This window comes from Phocoena sinus, chromosome 1 (genome assembly GCF_008692025.1).
Source record: "Phocoena sinus isolate mPhoSin1 chromosome 1, mPhoSin1.pri, whole genome shotgun sequence".
NCBI classification, from domain to species: Eukaryota; Metazoa; Chordata; class Mammalia; order Artiodactyla; family Phocoenidae; genus Phocoena; species Phocoena sinus.
Genome location: NC_045763.1, coordinates 12,558,148 through 12,574,928, shown reverse-complemented (window position 1 = coordinate 12,574,928; position 16,781 = coordinate 12,558,148). Strand labels below are relative to the sequence as shown.

The window sequence follows — 16,781 nt, the reverse complement described above, 5'->3', positions numbered from 1 at the left end:
CTAGCACATGTGGCTGAATGGTGACTGTGTTGGGCATGCAGGTCTAAAGTATAGTCTTTACTTGGGTTTGATTTTACATATTATGTTTTACAAACACTCTTTTTGATTCTATGACTAGTTTTTCCCCTTAAGAGGTATGTATTCTTATACTACATTTGTAATCTCTTTACACCCAGCAGTGGTAAACATTGGTTTGCCTTGCCTCATGAAGTATTGGTTATTTATTTCAAAAGATATTATAGGAAATACATAGTACACATGAAAGAGCAAACCCTAACTAGTCTTATCATGTTAACCATTGGTTTTTGTTTCCAAATCATAATTAAGTATATTTGAGTTACCCTTCTGGGACTTGAGATGACCTCCTTTTCATATCATGTAGCATCAGTTACAATTTCATTTCTATTGTACTTCTTGAGCTAAATAGTTACTCTGCCAGGAATACTCTAATCATATTGTAGTAGTTAAATATGTCCACCAGTTCAGTTCTGTTCTCATAAACTTTGTGCCATGTAGAAAGCAGTACCATCAGATGTCTGTGGCCAATTGACCTGGTATTAACGTCGTATTAATTTGCTTTAGCAATGATAATAACAATACCAGGCACTGTCCTAAATGCATTATGTGATTTAAGTCATTTAATTTTCCCAACCACTCTTTTATATGGATATTCCTTGATCTATTTAGACACTGCAAATAAGCATCCTTGTATCTTTTCTTTTTTCATTTGCCCAGCTATCTTGTTAGATTAATCGCTAGAAATGGAATTTCTGATTCAGAGCATATGCACTTAAACTTTTTTGATACAAACTGCTCATTTTAAGTTAAAAATCCTATTTTTGTTTGTTTCCATGTTTTGCTTATTGGGGGAACCTTGGTATGCTGCTTCACTTTTCTGTGGGGGGAGGGTGCGCCTTGCAGCTTGCGGGATCTTAGTTCTTATTTCAACAAGCAGGGATAGAACCTGGGCCCTCGGCAGTGAAAGCACAGAATCCTAACCACTGGACCACCAGGGAATTCTCTGCTTCTTCACTTTATACACTCAATTTAAAGGCTGGGATTTCCAGTATCTCAAATTCAAATCCAAATTTTAGTCTGGAAAGTTTTTAAGCTACTACTCTGCTGAAGTCTGTTACATATTTTATTAGCTTTTTCCAACTTTTTCACAGTACTTAGGAGTTCCAAAGTAGGGGCAAGAACTTGAAGCTTTGTTTGGTATTTCACAAATTAAATCATTTGGGGGTAACACTAGCATTTTAACTAGACTGTTGTATTAGTTAGGCTTTCTAGTTGGGCTAGGAGGCTTCCTCCTAGGAGGGCAAAAGTTTTTAACCAGAAATCATGAGATTGTATGAAAGACAACATATCATGAGTAGCCCCCTTAGTCGTGATTCCTGTGAGATATGAGGATAGCAAGAACTGACTCATGGAATACTTCACCTAGTGTCTCAGCAAGAACCATTCCTAGAGAAGACTTGTTTCTGTGGTCAGATCCTGGTCTGGATTGATGTGTGTTCTATTAGAAAAGTATTCAAAATATCTGATGCTCACTCCATATTCTGAGTGCCGGTACCTTCCTAGTAAATCATGTTGTTACTTTTTTTTTTTTTTTTTTAACCACACCATGAGGCTTGTGGGATCTTAGTTCCCTGACCAAGAGTTAAACCCAGGCCCTCAGCAATGAGAGCACAGAGTCCTAACCGCTAAACTGCCAGGGACTTTCCTCATGTTGTTACTCTTAAGTTGCATCCCAGGGAAGACAGTCCTCTTCTCCACCTTCTCAACCTCAGGACTGTGTAATCGACACCATTAAAGCAGACTGAGCAGGGCTTTTCAAACTGTGTTCCCGTACCTCTTGCTGAAGGGGGAGGCCGAGTTATTCACTTAAATTGGAGCACCTCACAGCTATCATGTTAATATACTGCTGGGATTCTTTCTGCTTAAGATTTCCTTTGAAAAATAGACCCTATAGCTTTAACAACAACAAAAATTCTTTTTAATATTCCAGTATTAGTCAATACTGGATGAGACAAATTACTTTGGTCTTAAGCAAACTAAAGGTGGCAGGTAGAGTAAGAGATAGGGAGAAATCGTTATTGTTTCAAAGACAAGAAGCTCTGAAAAATGATGCTTCTGTGGGACATTTGTTAGCCGTAAAGTTTTCCAGCATAAGCCAGATTTCTATTGTTTTGAAATTTGAAATCATAGCTCAGAGGTCCAGCCTGGAGGGCCTTAGTAGCCACTCTTGGCTGCAGTTTCATTGGAATGCTTTCATATCAAGCCTTGAAAGTCCGCTTCCATTGTGCTAGTGAGGCCCATAGCTAGGGGCCCAAAGGTCACTATGTTAACATTTGACTTATAGGACAAAGGAGAACTGCATTCTGCCTCCTTTTTTTTTTTTTTTTTTTTTTAACCTATGTTTGTTAGCAGCAGTTATTTTTAAGTTGTATCTAGCCTCTATATATACTCCTCCCCGGATCCTTTACATGCTTTCGTTTGTGATCTCTGTTAAGCTTATTGAAGGGACGGACAGGAGAGTCAACATTTATTGAGTACCTGCTATGTGCCCGGCACTGTGCTAGGTGCTTTGAATATACTATTTAATACTCAAAACAACCTTATGAGATATACTCTCATCCCTAATTTCAGGTGAGCAAACTAAGCCTGAGAGAGACTAAGTAACTTTCCTGTAATTCAGGTTTCTTTACTTCAGTTATAAAAGACGTATAAATTGGGGATGGTTTTCTCTCAGACCTGCAAACCCAGTTTTGTCTCCTCCTCTTCCTTATGGCTTTGTAGTATTGGTTCCTGTTTTGCCACTCTTCCAGGAAAAGGTGATCTATAGACAGCCTACTTATGGTTTTTTGTGAGGCCCTGAATCCTAACCATGCTGTTATTGACTTCTCCCAGGGTCCTATCCTTCCCCCAAAGCTGGCGCGACTCTGGTTGTATACAAGGACCTGCTGGTGCTGTTTGGTGGTTGGACACGGCCAAGCCCTTACCCCCTACACCAACCAGAGAGGTTCTTTGATGAAATACATACTTACTCACCCTCTAAAAACTGGTAAGCCACAAAGATAAGATCCTTTCAATCTGGAGTAGAAGATTTAAAATGTTTGGATTCCTTATCTTTTTTTGTGTGTCCAGGAATCTCTTTGAGAATTTGATGAAAGCTTTGGACTCTTTTCCCAGAAAAACAAAATTTTTACATATGCAGATTTGGCCTACAGTTTCAGAGGGTTTACAGGACCCCCTTAAAACTTGAAGTTAAGAACGCTTATTCCAAAGAGAAAATGTAGAAGACATTTATTCCTCTTCCAAGAAAAATGATGAGACAGTTGAAGAATAGAGAGCTCTTCAGCTTTGGCTACTGATTCCCCAGGAGTGCTGTGGATCCAGATGATTCTTTACTCCCTGCTTTGTCCCCAAGACTGACTTCCAGTTGTTTTACAAACTTGTCTTTTTTAAATGACAGTAACCTCTGTTCCTTGTAATGGACTACTTAGTACAGGGCTCTTGGCAGGTGGTGTTCCTTCAGCAAACTAGGCCGAAGCAGCTAAGGAACCATAATGGAATCCCTTGTCATTGCTTTCTCATCACTCTACCTCCAAGCCATACACAATGAGAAGCTGAAAGTGTACGTAACGCTAGCAGATTCGTAGAAAAGGCATAAATACCTTGTGGCATCCTCCATATATTATCCTAACAGTTTCTCTACTGAAGGTGATAGGATTGTCATTTTAAATGGATGCCTGCTTACTGTTTTCCACCTTAAACACATAAGACCAGAAGCAGAGGGGCTGACTTCTTGGCTTCCTCCTGTCTTTTTATATTAGGTGGAACTGCATTGTGACAACCCATGGCCCACCTCCCATGGCTGGGCATTCTTCTTGTGTGATAGACGATAAAATGATTGTCTTTGGTGGCTCCCTAGGATCCCGGCAAATGTAAGTATATTTGGTTTGCTCGCTATCAACCTGAACGTAAATACTCCTGGAAAAGTAAACTAGGTCAGAAAAGTAAACTAGTCAGGGTCAGTATTCCTGAGCATGGTTCTAATTAATCCAATAATTATCTCACCCCCTAGTATTCCATTTTTTGATTCTAGTCATAGACCAATAAGTTGAAAAACTTGCTCCATAGAATCAGGGCTATGTAGAATCTCTGTTTTGCTTGATATGTGGTTCAATTCAGTGGGATCAAGTTCTGATGGGGCCTCCACCTTGTCTGTTTCTACCTGTGCCTACAGAAGGCCACCCTCCAAGAAGCAGAGTACTTTTCCTTCTTCTCCTTTATGGCCCAGCTTTAGAGAAGGAGAGAGGTAGATTGACAGGACAGGTGGAAATGGTTCACTCTCCAAATAGGATGGATTGAGGGAATGGGTAGGAGCAAGAAAACTGTCAGGCCTGACATCTCCTGTGAGGTGGTTCTCCCTGCCCACTGCCCTCCACCTCTGGCCACAACTGGCAGCCCAGGCCAGGCCCAGAGCAGAGTCTGTCTGAATCACTGTGTGTCTGCTTTGGCGTTAGCAGCAGTAGCGGTTGTTTCGTCTGTGCTTTGAAATGGAAGTTGATGAGCTGTCAGCAGTAAAACCATTCCAGATCCAACCCTGTTCCCCCTCAGGGTACTTTCCATCTTCTTATTTTAAAACGGTATGGAGGAGACAATGTGAGCTCTACCCTGCAGATGAGAGGGTTTAGGGCTTACGGTATTGGAGTTCTTACTCCTGTGTTTCTATGTGTGAATAAATGACCGTAGAGAGGGGACCGTAAAATAGAGACTGCCATTTAGGAGTCTGTCCTTGCCATACTGGTCCCTTGAGGGTTGGAGATGCCAATTTGTCCTTGATAAAACTGCAGCTTTCATTAGCCATGGTGAAATTACCTTTTGTAGCCAAAGTCAATAAATCTTTATCTCCTGGACAATGATAGAACTGCCTTTTGAATAATTTTTTTCTCTTCCTTGTGGGTTTTGCCTTTGAAAGACTATATCATGACTGGTATCTATTTCCTGCTATCACCAATTAATTAACTCTAACTTTAGGTATTATTGTTTGGCTACAGACATGACTCAAATGAGGCCTTATGGGTCAATGGAAAGAGCAAAGGTTTGAAGCTCTCCTTTCCAGGGAAAGGAGGGGAAGAAAAATATAGTTGAGTGCTAGCTATGAGCATGACACTCTTGGGGGGCATCCTTATGAATGTAACTTCATTTATATCAGTTCTTGTGGTCCCTGAGAGCTCCCAACTGCTTCATTCTTTTGTCCTTGTCTTACAGGAGCAACGACGTCTGGGTCCTTGACCTCGAGCAGTGGGCGTGGTCCAAGCCGAACATCTCTGGCCCTAGTCCTCATCCTCGAGGTGGCCAATCTCAGGTGCTCAGAAATTAAAATAACTATTCAGCAAACACTGTAGCATCTTACAGTTAGGACAGGAGAGGGAGGAGGGAGGCAGGTAAGATGCCAACATACATAAGCCAAAGAGAATTTATCATTCTTTCTTGCTGGTATTTATTTTTCAACTTCTAATGGGTTATCATTATTTTTGTTGGCTTTATATTATGCCTCTCCTGAAAGCGTTTACTTTGCTTTTTTATTTTTCAAGAGAACCCTGCATTTTATGTGGTTGGCACTCTCATGTTAATAATGTTTGATCAACAAAGAATCCATTCAGGTGAATCGTCAGCAATTTGTTTACAAGGATCAGAACTGACGTGGTTTGGGTAATGGAGATCTTATGGTAAATAGAAGACTCTCATTTGGGAGCTGAGTAGACTATTTTCATTTACCACTGAAGTATAGGAGGTCAGATGCCTGTGTCTTTGTAGGTTTATTTTAAATTTCTTCATCTCCCCAGATTGTCATAGATGATGCAACTATTTTAATCCTTGGAGGGTGTGGCGGTCCCAACGCTGTGAGTATTGCTGGTATGGCGTTCCCATGCACATGCTGCTAAGTATTCAAAACTTGCTTCCCCGTCTCATCTTGTAAAAGTGTACAAGGCCATTTCTGTAGCATTTTTATTTAGAAAATACCTTTTCCACTTTGGGTATGTAGCCTTTGTATTTTCTGGCCTTCTTCTCCACTCTCTTTTTGCGGAGGGAGGCTTTTCATCAGAGACATTCGTCTATTGAATATTCATATCTAAAGTCTTCCTAACTCCCACTTAGTCTTTGGGCTATAAGGTTTGCTGCTGTCATTTTTTCAAGGAGGGGTGGGACAGAAAAGCAGGTGGATAATGGCCAGAGTTCACATGGAATTTATTTAAGAATGCAGATTCAGGGCTTCCCTGGTGGCACAGTGATAGAGAGTCCGCCTGCCGATGCAGGGGACACGGGTTCGTGCCCCGGTCCAGGAAGATCCCACATGCCGCGGAGCGGCTGGGCCCGTGGGCCATGGCCACTGAGCCTGCGCATCCGGAGCCTGTGCTCCGCGATGGGAGAGACCCGCGTACCGCCAAAAAAAAAGAATGCAGATTCAGACATGCTGGGTATGTATTATCTACCCTTTCATCAGTGTACACACACACACATAAAACCACAGGCAAAATTCAAAACCACTTAAAATTGATTCATGGGGTCACAAGTACAATTTCACGTGCCAGGCCAGCGGTAATATATGAATGAATGAATAGCTAGAGATTTTGCTATTCTTTCTGAAGAATTCACACACTCTATGACAGACAGCACAACTTTGAGATTCCAGCTCTGTGTGTGTATGTGTTTTGTGACATGTACCACACCTGAGTCCTGTTGTTGGTGCTTCTCTTACAGCTGTTCAAGGATGCTTGGTTGTTGCACATGCACTCAGGTCCCTGGGCCTGGCAACCACTCAAGGTGGAAAATGAAGACCATGGGGCCCCAGAACTGTGGTGCCATCCAGCTTGCCGAGTAAGTAGGGAACTGACAGGCCAGCAGAAGGAAAGATCCTAAACTCTAAAGCCAAATTAACTCATGAGATTTCCAAGCAACTTTGTATGGAAATTGAAAACCCCTTGATGTCACAAAAGAGGTGGACATTGACCATAGCTTTTTGGGTATTTCTCACATACATGAGCCACTAGATGGAAAAACTTAACATGGGCCTCACTTATCCTTTAAGCCCCAGCTTTAAGCATCTCTTTGTCTCTAAAACTTGCCCCAGGGTCCCCCAAACAAATACTTGATTCCTTCCTCCACTCTACCCCTATTCTGTAGAGATAATTCAAATGGTAGCACATGTCTCCCTGTAGCAACAAATTGTTCCCACCTATCCCCACATCTAGCCTAGAGGGCAGACTGCAATCTTTTCACCTCTACATCTCAGGTACCTACAAAACACGTGGCACATCCCAGATGCTCATGATAAAATGTTTGATGGTTAAATGAGTGATCAGAACTGAGCACAGGTTTTTTGTCTTCCAGGTAGGGCAGTGCGTGGTGGTCTTCAGCCAGGCTCCTAGTGGGCGAGCCCCACTCAGCCCCAGTTTGAACTCTCGCCCATCACCTATCAGTGCCACTCCTCCAGCCCTAGTTCCCGAACCTCGAGAATACCGCTCTCAGTCTCCGGTAAGGAGTATGGATGAAGCTCCCTGTGTTAACGGCCGCTGGGGAACACTGAGGCCCAGAGCGCAAAGACAGACCCCCTCAAGTTCCCGAGAAGGAAGCCTTTCCCCAGCCAGAGGCGATGGCTCTCCCATCCTCAATGGTGGGAATTTATCTCCAGGATCAGCAGCTGTAGGTGGCTCTTCCTTGGACAGTCCTGTACAGGCTATATCTCCTAGCACTCCATCTACCACTGAAGGATATGACCTAAAAATGGGACTTTCTTTGGCCCCCCGACGAGGGTCACTACCAGATCAGAAAGATCTAAGATTGGGATCAATGGATCTGAACTGGGATCCGAAACCTGCTTCCAGTAGCAGTCACATGGATGTTGTGGACAACAGAACAGTTGGGGGAAGTTTGAGACACCCTCCTGAACAGACAAATGGTGTGCATACCCCACCGCACGTGGCCAGCGCCCTTGCAGGAGCAGTTTCCCCAGGTGCCCTGCGTCGGAGCCTAGAAGCCATCAAAGCAATGTCGTCCAAAGGCCCCCCAGCCTCCGCAGCACTAAGTCCTCCTCTGGGATCTTCTCCAGGCTCCCCTGGGAGCCAGAACCTGAGCAGTGGAGAAACAGTGCCCGTTTCCCGCCCAGGGCCTGCCCAAGGAGATGGACATTCCTTACCTCCCATTGCCCGGCGCCTGGGCCACCACCCTCCACAGTCCCTAAATGTTGGCAAACCCTTGTACCAGAGTATGAACTGCAAGCCCATGCAGATGTACGTGCTGGACATTAAAGACACCAAGGAGAAGGGGCGAGTCAAATGGAAAGTATTTAATAGCAGTTCTGTGGTTGGACCTCCCGAAACCAGCCTGCATACGGTGGCACAAGGCAGGGGTGAACTCATCATATTTGGAGGACTCATGGACAAGAAGCAGAATGTGAAGTACTATCCAAAAACAAACGCCTTGTACTTTGTGCGGGCAAAGAGATAATATGTTCTGAAACCCTTTCCCTTCCTGTGGCTTTTAATTTGGAATTTTCCAGCGTGCAAGCATTTGGACTGAGAATTGAGAAAACAAGGGACAAAATTACTCTCAAAACCAAACCCCAATTCCCAACCTCACTCACTCCAGGCTGGGATCAAATCTCCATTAAGAAAAGAATTATATAAATATATATTATATAGCCAACTCTGTTTACAAAGAGGGAGAGAGCTCCGTCCTGGTTCGGATAAAATTGTTGCTGTGTTTTAGCAGAGGCTGTGCTGCCTGTTTCTACCTTGCTGACAACTAGACCAAGAATTTAGGGAATAGATGAATACCAGAACCTTCCTGAAGAAACTGCAGAGCCACCTGTAAATCTTATTTGGCCTTCTTAGAGTTAGAAAAAGAAAGGGCATGTGTAAGATGCACGACTAGAGGTTTCAGATTCCCATGCTTCAGGGGCTGGCAGGGTAAAATAACCTGTAGAAAACTGTTCTGCTCCCCGCCCCGCCCTGCCCGCAGAGGACCTGTGAAAACTTCTCTTTGCAGTAATGCCCTATGCCTGGCCCTATTCTGCTCTTTGTGACTGAGGAAAGTTACCCAACAAGGGATTTTGTTCCACGTTTGTGTGCCGGGATCATCGTGAAACAAAGTTTATGCAGAAACACCTAGTGTCCCTTGGTTTTTGCTCTCTCCATGTTTCAGAAAACATTCTGGTGTCTTGATTGTGGAATTTTCTGACAGTCATATTTCGTTGCAGTTGCCAAACACCACATTTGTTCTCTTTTTCTTTCCCTTAAAACCTGATCCTCAGAGGCTGCCTTTGCTATTTATAGGCTGCTTTTCTTCCCTCCTCCCTCCCTCCCTCCCTCCTTCCCTCCCTCTTTTTCTTTAATATGTGGATTTTTTAAGCCCTAAAACCTTTCGCACTTTCTTTTATTAAGCTTGGGTGCCCAGAGAAATCTCTTAGAAGTATTTCTGGAATCCTTTTTCTGGTGTCACTAGGGGACCAGTAGGGAATTCTGAGATGCCAGTACCATGAGAAATCCTTGAAGCATCAAAAGATACTGTTTTACCTTACGGGCTTCTTTTTATTTCCCAAGCACGCTGGACACGCCCATCCATGTTTATGGAACGTGGAAATGGATCTTGGGAGAGAATCCCAATAACAGTTCCTTCTAGAAATGACTTTTGCCCTTGTTTGTGACATGCATTTTTCTGCCTGGCTGTTGACTGGTGATTGGGTTGAATATCGTGTGCTTGGCCTCTTTGATGCGTGGCTGACCTTGGGAGCAGCTCCTTCTTTGTCGTTGTCATGTTTACCTGTCACCCAAACAAGGCTTGGGTTTTTACTTTCATGTCATTTCTGAGATAAGGTATAACCAACCAGAGCATTTTCTTTGGTTGACACAGGAAATTACAAGTCACCAGTCTCTAAACCATGGCCTGGACATAGGAGACATTGGCACCACTTAAATGTGGATTTTTTTGGTGATTTCTCATCAGTAGAAAGAGGATTTTTATTTTGCCTTTAGGGTTTAAATTTCAAAACACGGCATTTCTCATCCCCACACTCCCCTTTTTCTTGTTAGCATTTCCCAAGCGCAAGCCTGCTACAGCTGGCCCTGGGTCCTGGCTCTCAGCCAGCTCTTAGCAGTCTGTCTGATAAGTCTGTTTTCTCCTGTTAATGTCATGTTAAATCCTTTCCCCTAGCCATTAGCTTTACAATGTGGTCTTGGTGGGAAAGCGCCCCTGGTGCCAAGCCCAGGAAAGGGCCAGCTCATGGGGAGGGGTATGTGTTCCAGAAACTGCTCTATGTGCTCCCTTAGATGAGGAAACTACCATGTGCCTACTTACTGTGGTGTCCAACTGCTCAGAGCTCAGCACTTAGCTTTCCAGACTCTCTGCACTGGGCCTGTTGCCAGTCCTTCTTTGGCAAAGACTGTTTGATCGTGTGGGGGTCCTTATTCACAAGAGAAAGCTAGCCTAGAAGATCAGCAATTTTGGCATTACTGCTATTGCTGAACGTTGTTTATGACATTGCATTTGTGCATGGACAGTGCCTCCAAACTCAGTTCCTACTTAAATATAAAGTATTTGGAAGCCTGCAAGTTCAGAGTCTCAACTTTGTAATCTTTCCTTTTGTCCTGTGGCCTTCCTAAGCCAGCTGTTAACTTGTTGGTTCCTTCTACTTTCCGCAAGTAGGCAGGCAACAGAGATGATGATTCTCTTAGAAAGTAACCTGGCTCCTCGGAACTCCATGGCATCCCAGTATTAACCCACGCCACTTGGAACCAGACTGTCTGTTTGCAGCTCTTGAAGAAGAATCTGCCTCTTCCGCACCTGGTGGTGTGGGTCCTGGTGGCTCCTGGGCGTTGTGGTCGTGTATCTTGGGGGAGTGATGCAACATAGTCAAGGTGACTGTCTCCTCCAGCCCTTGTGAAGCCGCCCCATGCAGTGGAACTTCAGGCGTCTCAGCTGAGGTGACCATTTCCACGGCGCCATGGATGCTTCAGTCAGATCAGATTTAACCACAACTCTGGTTTTGACATGATGCTGACTTTGTCTTAAAAGTCACGGAGGAAAATGAGGAAAAATATTTTTTTAAACCCTCAGGAGCACCTAAAGTAAATATTTATCCATATTTAAGTATTTAAAATACATCTTGTTTCTACTTGAAGCTTTAACCCCCTTCCATTCCTGCAAGTGTGCCTTTGAGAGCCCCCGTGTCACATTGACTCCACTGGCCACCTCATTGACGTCGTGAGAATTTTGGTCTCTTCCCGTCCTCTTGAACAGAGCTTCCTGTTTTCTCCTTTTGCAGGCTGTGCAGCAGAGAGTTCTGTATTTTTGCTCATGTTTCTGCCCTGCTGCTCCACTTCGGTGGTGGGTTCCACAAACCACCACCCACCCACCCACCGCACCCACCATACATTTGGAAGCACATATTTGGTATCAAAACAAGCTTAAATTTTAGTTGTAAGGCAATACTGGGCTTACTCTCCTCCCAGCCCTCTAGAGATTGATTTCATTTTAATGTTTGAGTTTTCTATCAAGAACTGAAACCACGAACTATCCTAGGAACTACGTCCAAACTCTTTAAAATAGAAGAAGAGGAAGAAGAAAGGAAAGCAACTGAAGTCTTGACTTTGGAGGACAGAAAGGCACCAGCTGATGGAGAACAAAGGGATGCTTCCTTTTCCTTTCACTTTATTTTTCTGGATTTCCTTCTGCTTTGCTTCTTCAGAGTGACATTCCTGGTTGGTTTGTCTGTCTGTCCTTATCCTTTTAGTGATCCTGGTATGGTGATGTGCTCTGCTTTGCATTATCTGTGGTCTCTTACCAGCGCACAAGTCAGTGGGGAGGATCTGAACACACCCAGGGGCAAGGAAGCCGAACTTCAAAGCCTGTACCCCATGCAGCCTCCCCATGAACTGCAGAAGGCATGTTCTGCATGGTCACCAGTAAGTGGCTCCCTCCACCATGTTCACTGTCAAATGAAAGCAACCCTTAGGCATTGGCTCCACTGTACTGTCTGTCTCCTCGCTCTGCTCCCTTCCCACCAACCAGGGTTCATGTCAGTGCACACCTGTTGTGCCCTGACGAAGCTGGTGCTGTGAGTGATGTTTCCCATACAGCTCAGGGGTCCTGGGTGGCTTACCCTGAGACGATCATTTTAGGCACATAACAGTGTAGGAATGAAAAGTGGATTTGATTTCATTGATATTTAAATCTTTGTCGATTTTATTTTTTGTTTATGTTTTCCCCAATGACTTTTTAGCAGTTTAACAAATAAAACAAAATGGATAGAATTGTCTTAACTGTTTTATTAGTATGAAAGAAAGCAAGCTGTGACAAAAAGCGATTGGAGATTGAAGTTGGAAGCAAGGTAGTTGGAAAGATTCTCCTCCTCTAGGAGGTTGCCCGTCCCTGAGGACGTCATTTAATAAAGCAGCTCTCTCCATCATGCTTGAAGGACTCAGTGTTTCAGAGCCTCAGTACCACCCTGCATTGGAGACCCAAGAGAGGTGATGAGCTTGGAGCAGAGGCCCAGGGACCAGGATGACATCTACGCCATCACTGGCCTCCTAAGCAAAGATGAGGACACAGGGCCTCCGGGTCTTGAAACAGCATAGCAAATGGGGGTTCAGAACACAGGCCTGAGCCCTATAGGCCTGTGGCTAATTCTGCCTTCCGCTATTTACTACTTAATCTTGGATACAAGTTTCCTATCTATAAATATAGTTTCTATTTTATAGGATCATGAGGATTAATTAAAGTTGTATATGAAGAGAACCAGCACAGTGCCTGGCACATAATAAATGCTTAATAAATGGTGGCTGTTATTTATAATTAGCCCTTGAAGAAAATACGTGATCTTGAATGAAAGTGCTGGGCAATGTGTGTAAATTGTCAGGAGCATGGCCATACTAAAGATTATGCATGTCTACAGTTGTCTGAGTCGTCTTTTACATGTCACCGTGAGAACCTCTGAGGCTTTTGCCTCGAGAGCAGTACGTAGCAGCTGCTGCCATCAATCAGGTCAGAATGGTCTCGGTAGTTTCGTCTCCCTGTGGACTTTATTCTTTGGTTTGCCAGTTGAATTCAGCCTCTAGCTCGTGAAGGATTCTGCCTGGATTCAAAGGCACACTTAGGAGTCCCTCCCATCAAGCCTCTTAGATAGCCTCATCCACCAGAGGGCAGAGAGCAGAAGCAAGAAGAACTACAGTCCTGCAGCCTGTGGAACAAAAACCACATTCACAGAAAGACAAGATGGAAAGGCAGAGGGCTATGTACCAGATGAAGGAACAAGATAAAACCCCAGAAAAACAACTAAATGAAGTGGAGATAGGCAACCTTCCAGAAAAAGAATTCAGAATAATGATAGTGAAGATGATCCAGGACCTCCGGGAAAACAACGGAGGCAAAGTTCGAGAAGGTGCAAGAAATGTTTAACAAAGACCTAGAAGAATTCAAGAACAAACAAACAGAGATGAACAATACAATAACTGAAATGAAAACTACACTGGAAGGAATCAATAGCAGAATAACTGAGGCAGAAGAACGGATAAGTGACCTGGAAGACAGAATGGTGGAATTCACTGCTGCGGAACAGAGTAAAGAAAAAAGGATGAAAAGAAATGAAGACAGCCTAAGAGACCTCTGGGACAACATTAAACGCAAAGACGTTTGCATTATAGGGGTCCCAGAAGGAGAAGAGAGAGAGAAAGAACCAGAGAAAATATTTGAAGAGATTATATATAGTCGAAAACTTCCCTAACATGGGAAAGGAAATAGCCACCCAAGTCCAGGAAGCGCAGCGAGCCCCATACAGGATAAACCCAAGGAGGAACACGCTGAGACACATAGTAATCAAATTGACAAAAATTAAAAGACAAAGAAAAATTATTGAAAGCAGCAAGGGAAAAACAAAAAATAACATATGAGGGAACTCCCATAAGGTTAACAGCTGATTTCTCATCAGAAACTCTGCAAGCCAGAAGGGAGTGGCATGATATACTTAAAGTGATGAAAGGGAAGAACCTACAACCAAGATTACTCTACCCCACAAGGATTTCATTCAGATTCGGTGGAGAAATCAAAAGCTTTACATACAAGCAAAAGCTAAGAGAATTCAGCACCACCGAACCAGCTCTACAACAAATACTAAAGGAACTTCTCTAAGTGGGAAACACAAGAAAAGGATCTACAAAAACAAACCCAAAACAATTAAGAAAATGGTAATAGGAACATACATATCGATAATTACCTTAAGCGTGAATGGATTAAATGCCCCAACCAAAAGACACAGTCTTGCTGAATGGATACAAAAACAAGATCCATATATGTGCTGTCTACAAGAGACCCACTTCAGACTTATTTCTAAGTGGTAGAATTATAGCTAATTTTAGTTTTTTTTGCTTACGTATATTCTGTAGTAACCACAGGTGTTTCTTGTGCAATAGATATATTAATATTTTTTAAAAAACATTCAAAAGAAGTCAGATTCCATCAGATTTAGGTCAATTTCCTGTGTCTCCTACATTTAAAGGATAAGGGAAGAGAAGGACACCAGTTTTCATGTAGGCAATAAAAAAAAAAAAAGAAAAGGCACACTTAGTATCATTTGGGGGCTGATGACATGAGTCTGCCCACCCGTGTGGGAGCCTAGGAGGGGGGGGGCTACAGCCCTGAAGCCACTTGCTGAGTATGTGCCAGTTTCTCATAACGCTGGGTCTTTGCGCCAAGCACCGTTCTTTTCATTCAGTGCGTACTGAATGTTAACCTTATCCCAGGCTCAGGTGCTGTAAGCCTGCAGGTCTCATCCTGTCTGCACAGTTGTGTTTCCCAAGCTGCAAGATGAAACTTTTCCATTTCTAACAACGTGTGGTCTGATACTCTCTGTTATGTTTACTGTACTTTGAGGCATATAGCAAACTAGACCATGGTGTGAGGAAGGGTCTTGGGTACAGAGGGCCCATGTGCTGGGAGGTACTGATTTGGTGGTGGTAGGGATAGAAGGATTGTTTCAAATGCTTCCACAGTTGCCCTTGCAGAAGGGTTGGGCTTGCTCCTTATGGCTCTATTGGGCTAAACAAGGTCCAGTAGGTAGAAGCTCTAGGGAAGGCTCATTGGGAAGAACTTTGTACCGTCAGAGCTCTACGTAAATGAGAGGAACCAGTGTGGCATCACTGGAGGAATTCAAGTATTGCCTGGATAGTTGGACTGTGGGATGTTGTAGAGGAGGTGATGTTCGGTGGGTAGGGTGCTAGTTGTGATTGGTGGTCCGGGAAGACCCCACATGCCCAGCCTTCAGGATAGGTCAGTCCCATAAGGCTCCCTGACAGCTTCCTAACTCAGTCCATCTGTGCCAGGGGCCATGCTCCTAACTACTGATGAGCAGGTTCCTGCTCTGGAAGCGTCAGAGCGTGAAGATAGCAGTGTGATTGACCCCACGTCAGAGGATGTGTGGAGCAGAGAGGAGGGAACTTGCCAATTTGAGGAGAAACCTTAATGTCAAGGAGAACACAGCGCAGAGAAGAGCCATGACTCAACCCCAGGCCTTGCAGGAGTTGGCAGCCAGCAGTCCCGTGCAGTCCCAGCACAGTACTCCCCGGCCACTTCCCTGGGCACTAAAGGGCCAGAGGCCTGTGTACATTTGGGTCTGAATCACAGCACCCAGCCAGCGATAGGGCAATGCCACACTGTCCTGCTTCCCGCATCTCTACAGCTCTTCTCCAGCTGGCCCTGTGGGGAAGCAGTGCAGGAATCACTGACTCCAACAAGGAGACAAAGGCCTTACACGTGCTATTACTACCCTGAGCTGGCTTCTCAGCCTGAGACTGCCTCACGTCACCCTCATCCGGGGAACCTGGGAAAGACCAGGCTGTGAGTATCCTCAGGTCCAGGTAGTACAGGAGGCATCACCTTGAAATCCTGCGGGCTGGTCTGCTTGTAGTGTCACCACAGGTGACTGGGGTTTACCCTTCTTACCTCTTCCGGGAAGAGGGGAGCATCTCCAGCTAAAGTCTGCCTTCTGCTCTCAATGGCCGTAACTATCCCTTTCTCCCTACAATATACCATTGACAAAAGCAGTCCAGCATTCTTGTGGATTCTTTATGAGGTAATGATTTCACTATTGATGGAAGTATTCAAGCAGAGACTGGTAAATTGTGTGGGAGGTGATGACAGAGATGATTTATGCATCAGATCAATAATGAGACCAAGGGACCTCCATATGCCCTTTTAATTCTTGAGACGTGGTTCTGTGGACTTAGAACTTCCCAGAGAGGCTGCAGGACAGGGACATAGGCACAGACTTTGGACCAGGAAAAACCTTGGTTCAAAAGCTGTTCCTGTCTCTTTGAGCTGGGGCAAGTCATCCCACTTCTCTGAGCCTCGGCTAAAACGGTTATGATGCCGCTGGCTTCACAGGTTAGCAGTTCAGCTGGAGCCAGCAATAATTGCTAGTCTATGGCCTGGGTGTGATTCCTCAAAAGACCACCTGGGGGCACCCTGTGAAAGGCTTCAAGTCCTTGACACTATCAGAAGCAGTCTTGAGAAGGAAACTAAATGGGCTAGAGGAGAAAATTGCCCATTTCTCCTCCACCTCTGTTGGTAAAGCCTGGGGAGGACCCCTTCTCTGGCCTCTGCCACACCTCTGAGCACCATCTCGAAGCTGGCTGGCCTGCCCTCTCTGCTCCAGCCCCCGGCTGTGGGAAAGCCAGTGTTTTCCCCATGGGGTTGGGCTCTGGGCCCGGGCCCTGTCAGTA

At 44.5% G+C, this 16,781-nt stretch overlaps 1 protein-coding gene across 1 annotated transcript in view; it reads left to right on the top strand.

The window, feature by feature from the left end:
- The window catches only part of FBXO42 (F-box protein 42), a 97,753-nt gene extending 85,433 nt beyond the window's left edge, over window positions 1-12,320 (top strand). The window contains exons 5-10 of the mRNA XM_032647024.1: window positions 2,911-3,064; window positions 3,837-3,947; window positions 5,278-5,374; window positions 5,856-5,912; window positions 6,772-6,888; window positions 7,402-12,320. Coding sequence (XP_032502915.1) covers window positions 2,911-3,064; window positions 3,837-3,947; window positions 5,278-5,374; window positions 5,856-5,912; window positions 6,772-6,888; window positions 7,402-8,517 — 1,652 coding nt within the window. The 3' untranslated portion in view covers window positions 8,518-12,320. The remainder of the gene's footprint in view (window positions 1-2,910; window positions 3,065-3,836; window positions 3,948-5,277; window positions 5,375-5,855; window positions 5,913-6,771; window positions 6,889-7,401) is intronic.
- The last annotated feature ends 4,461 nt before the right edge of the window (window positions 12,321-16,781 follow it).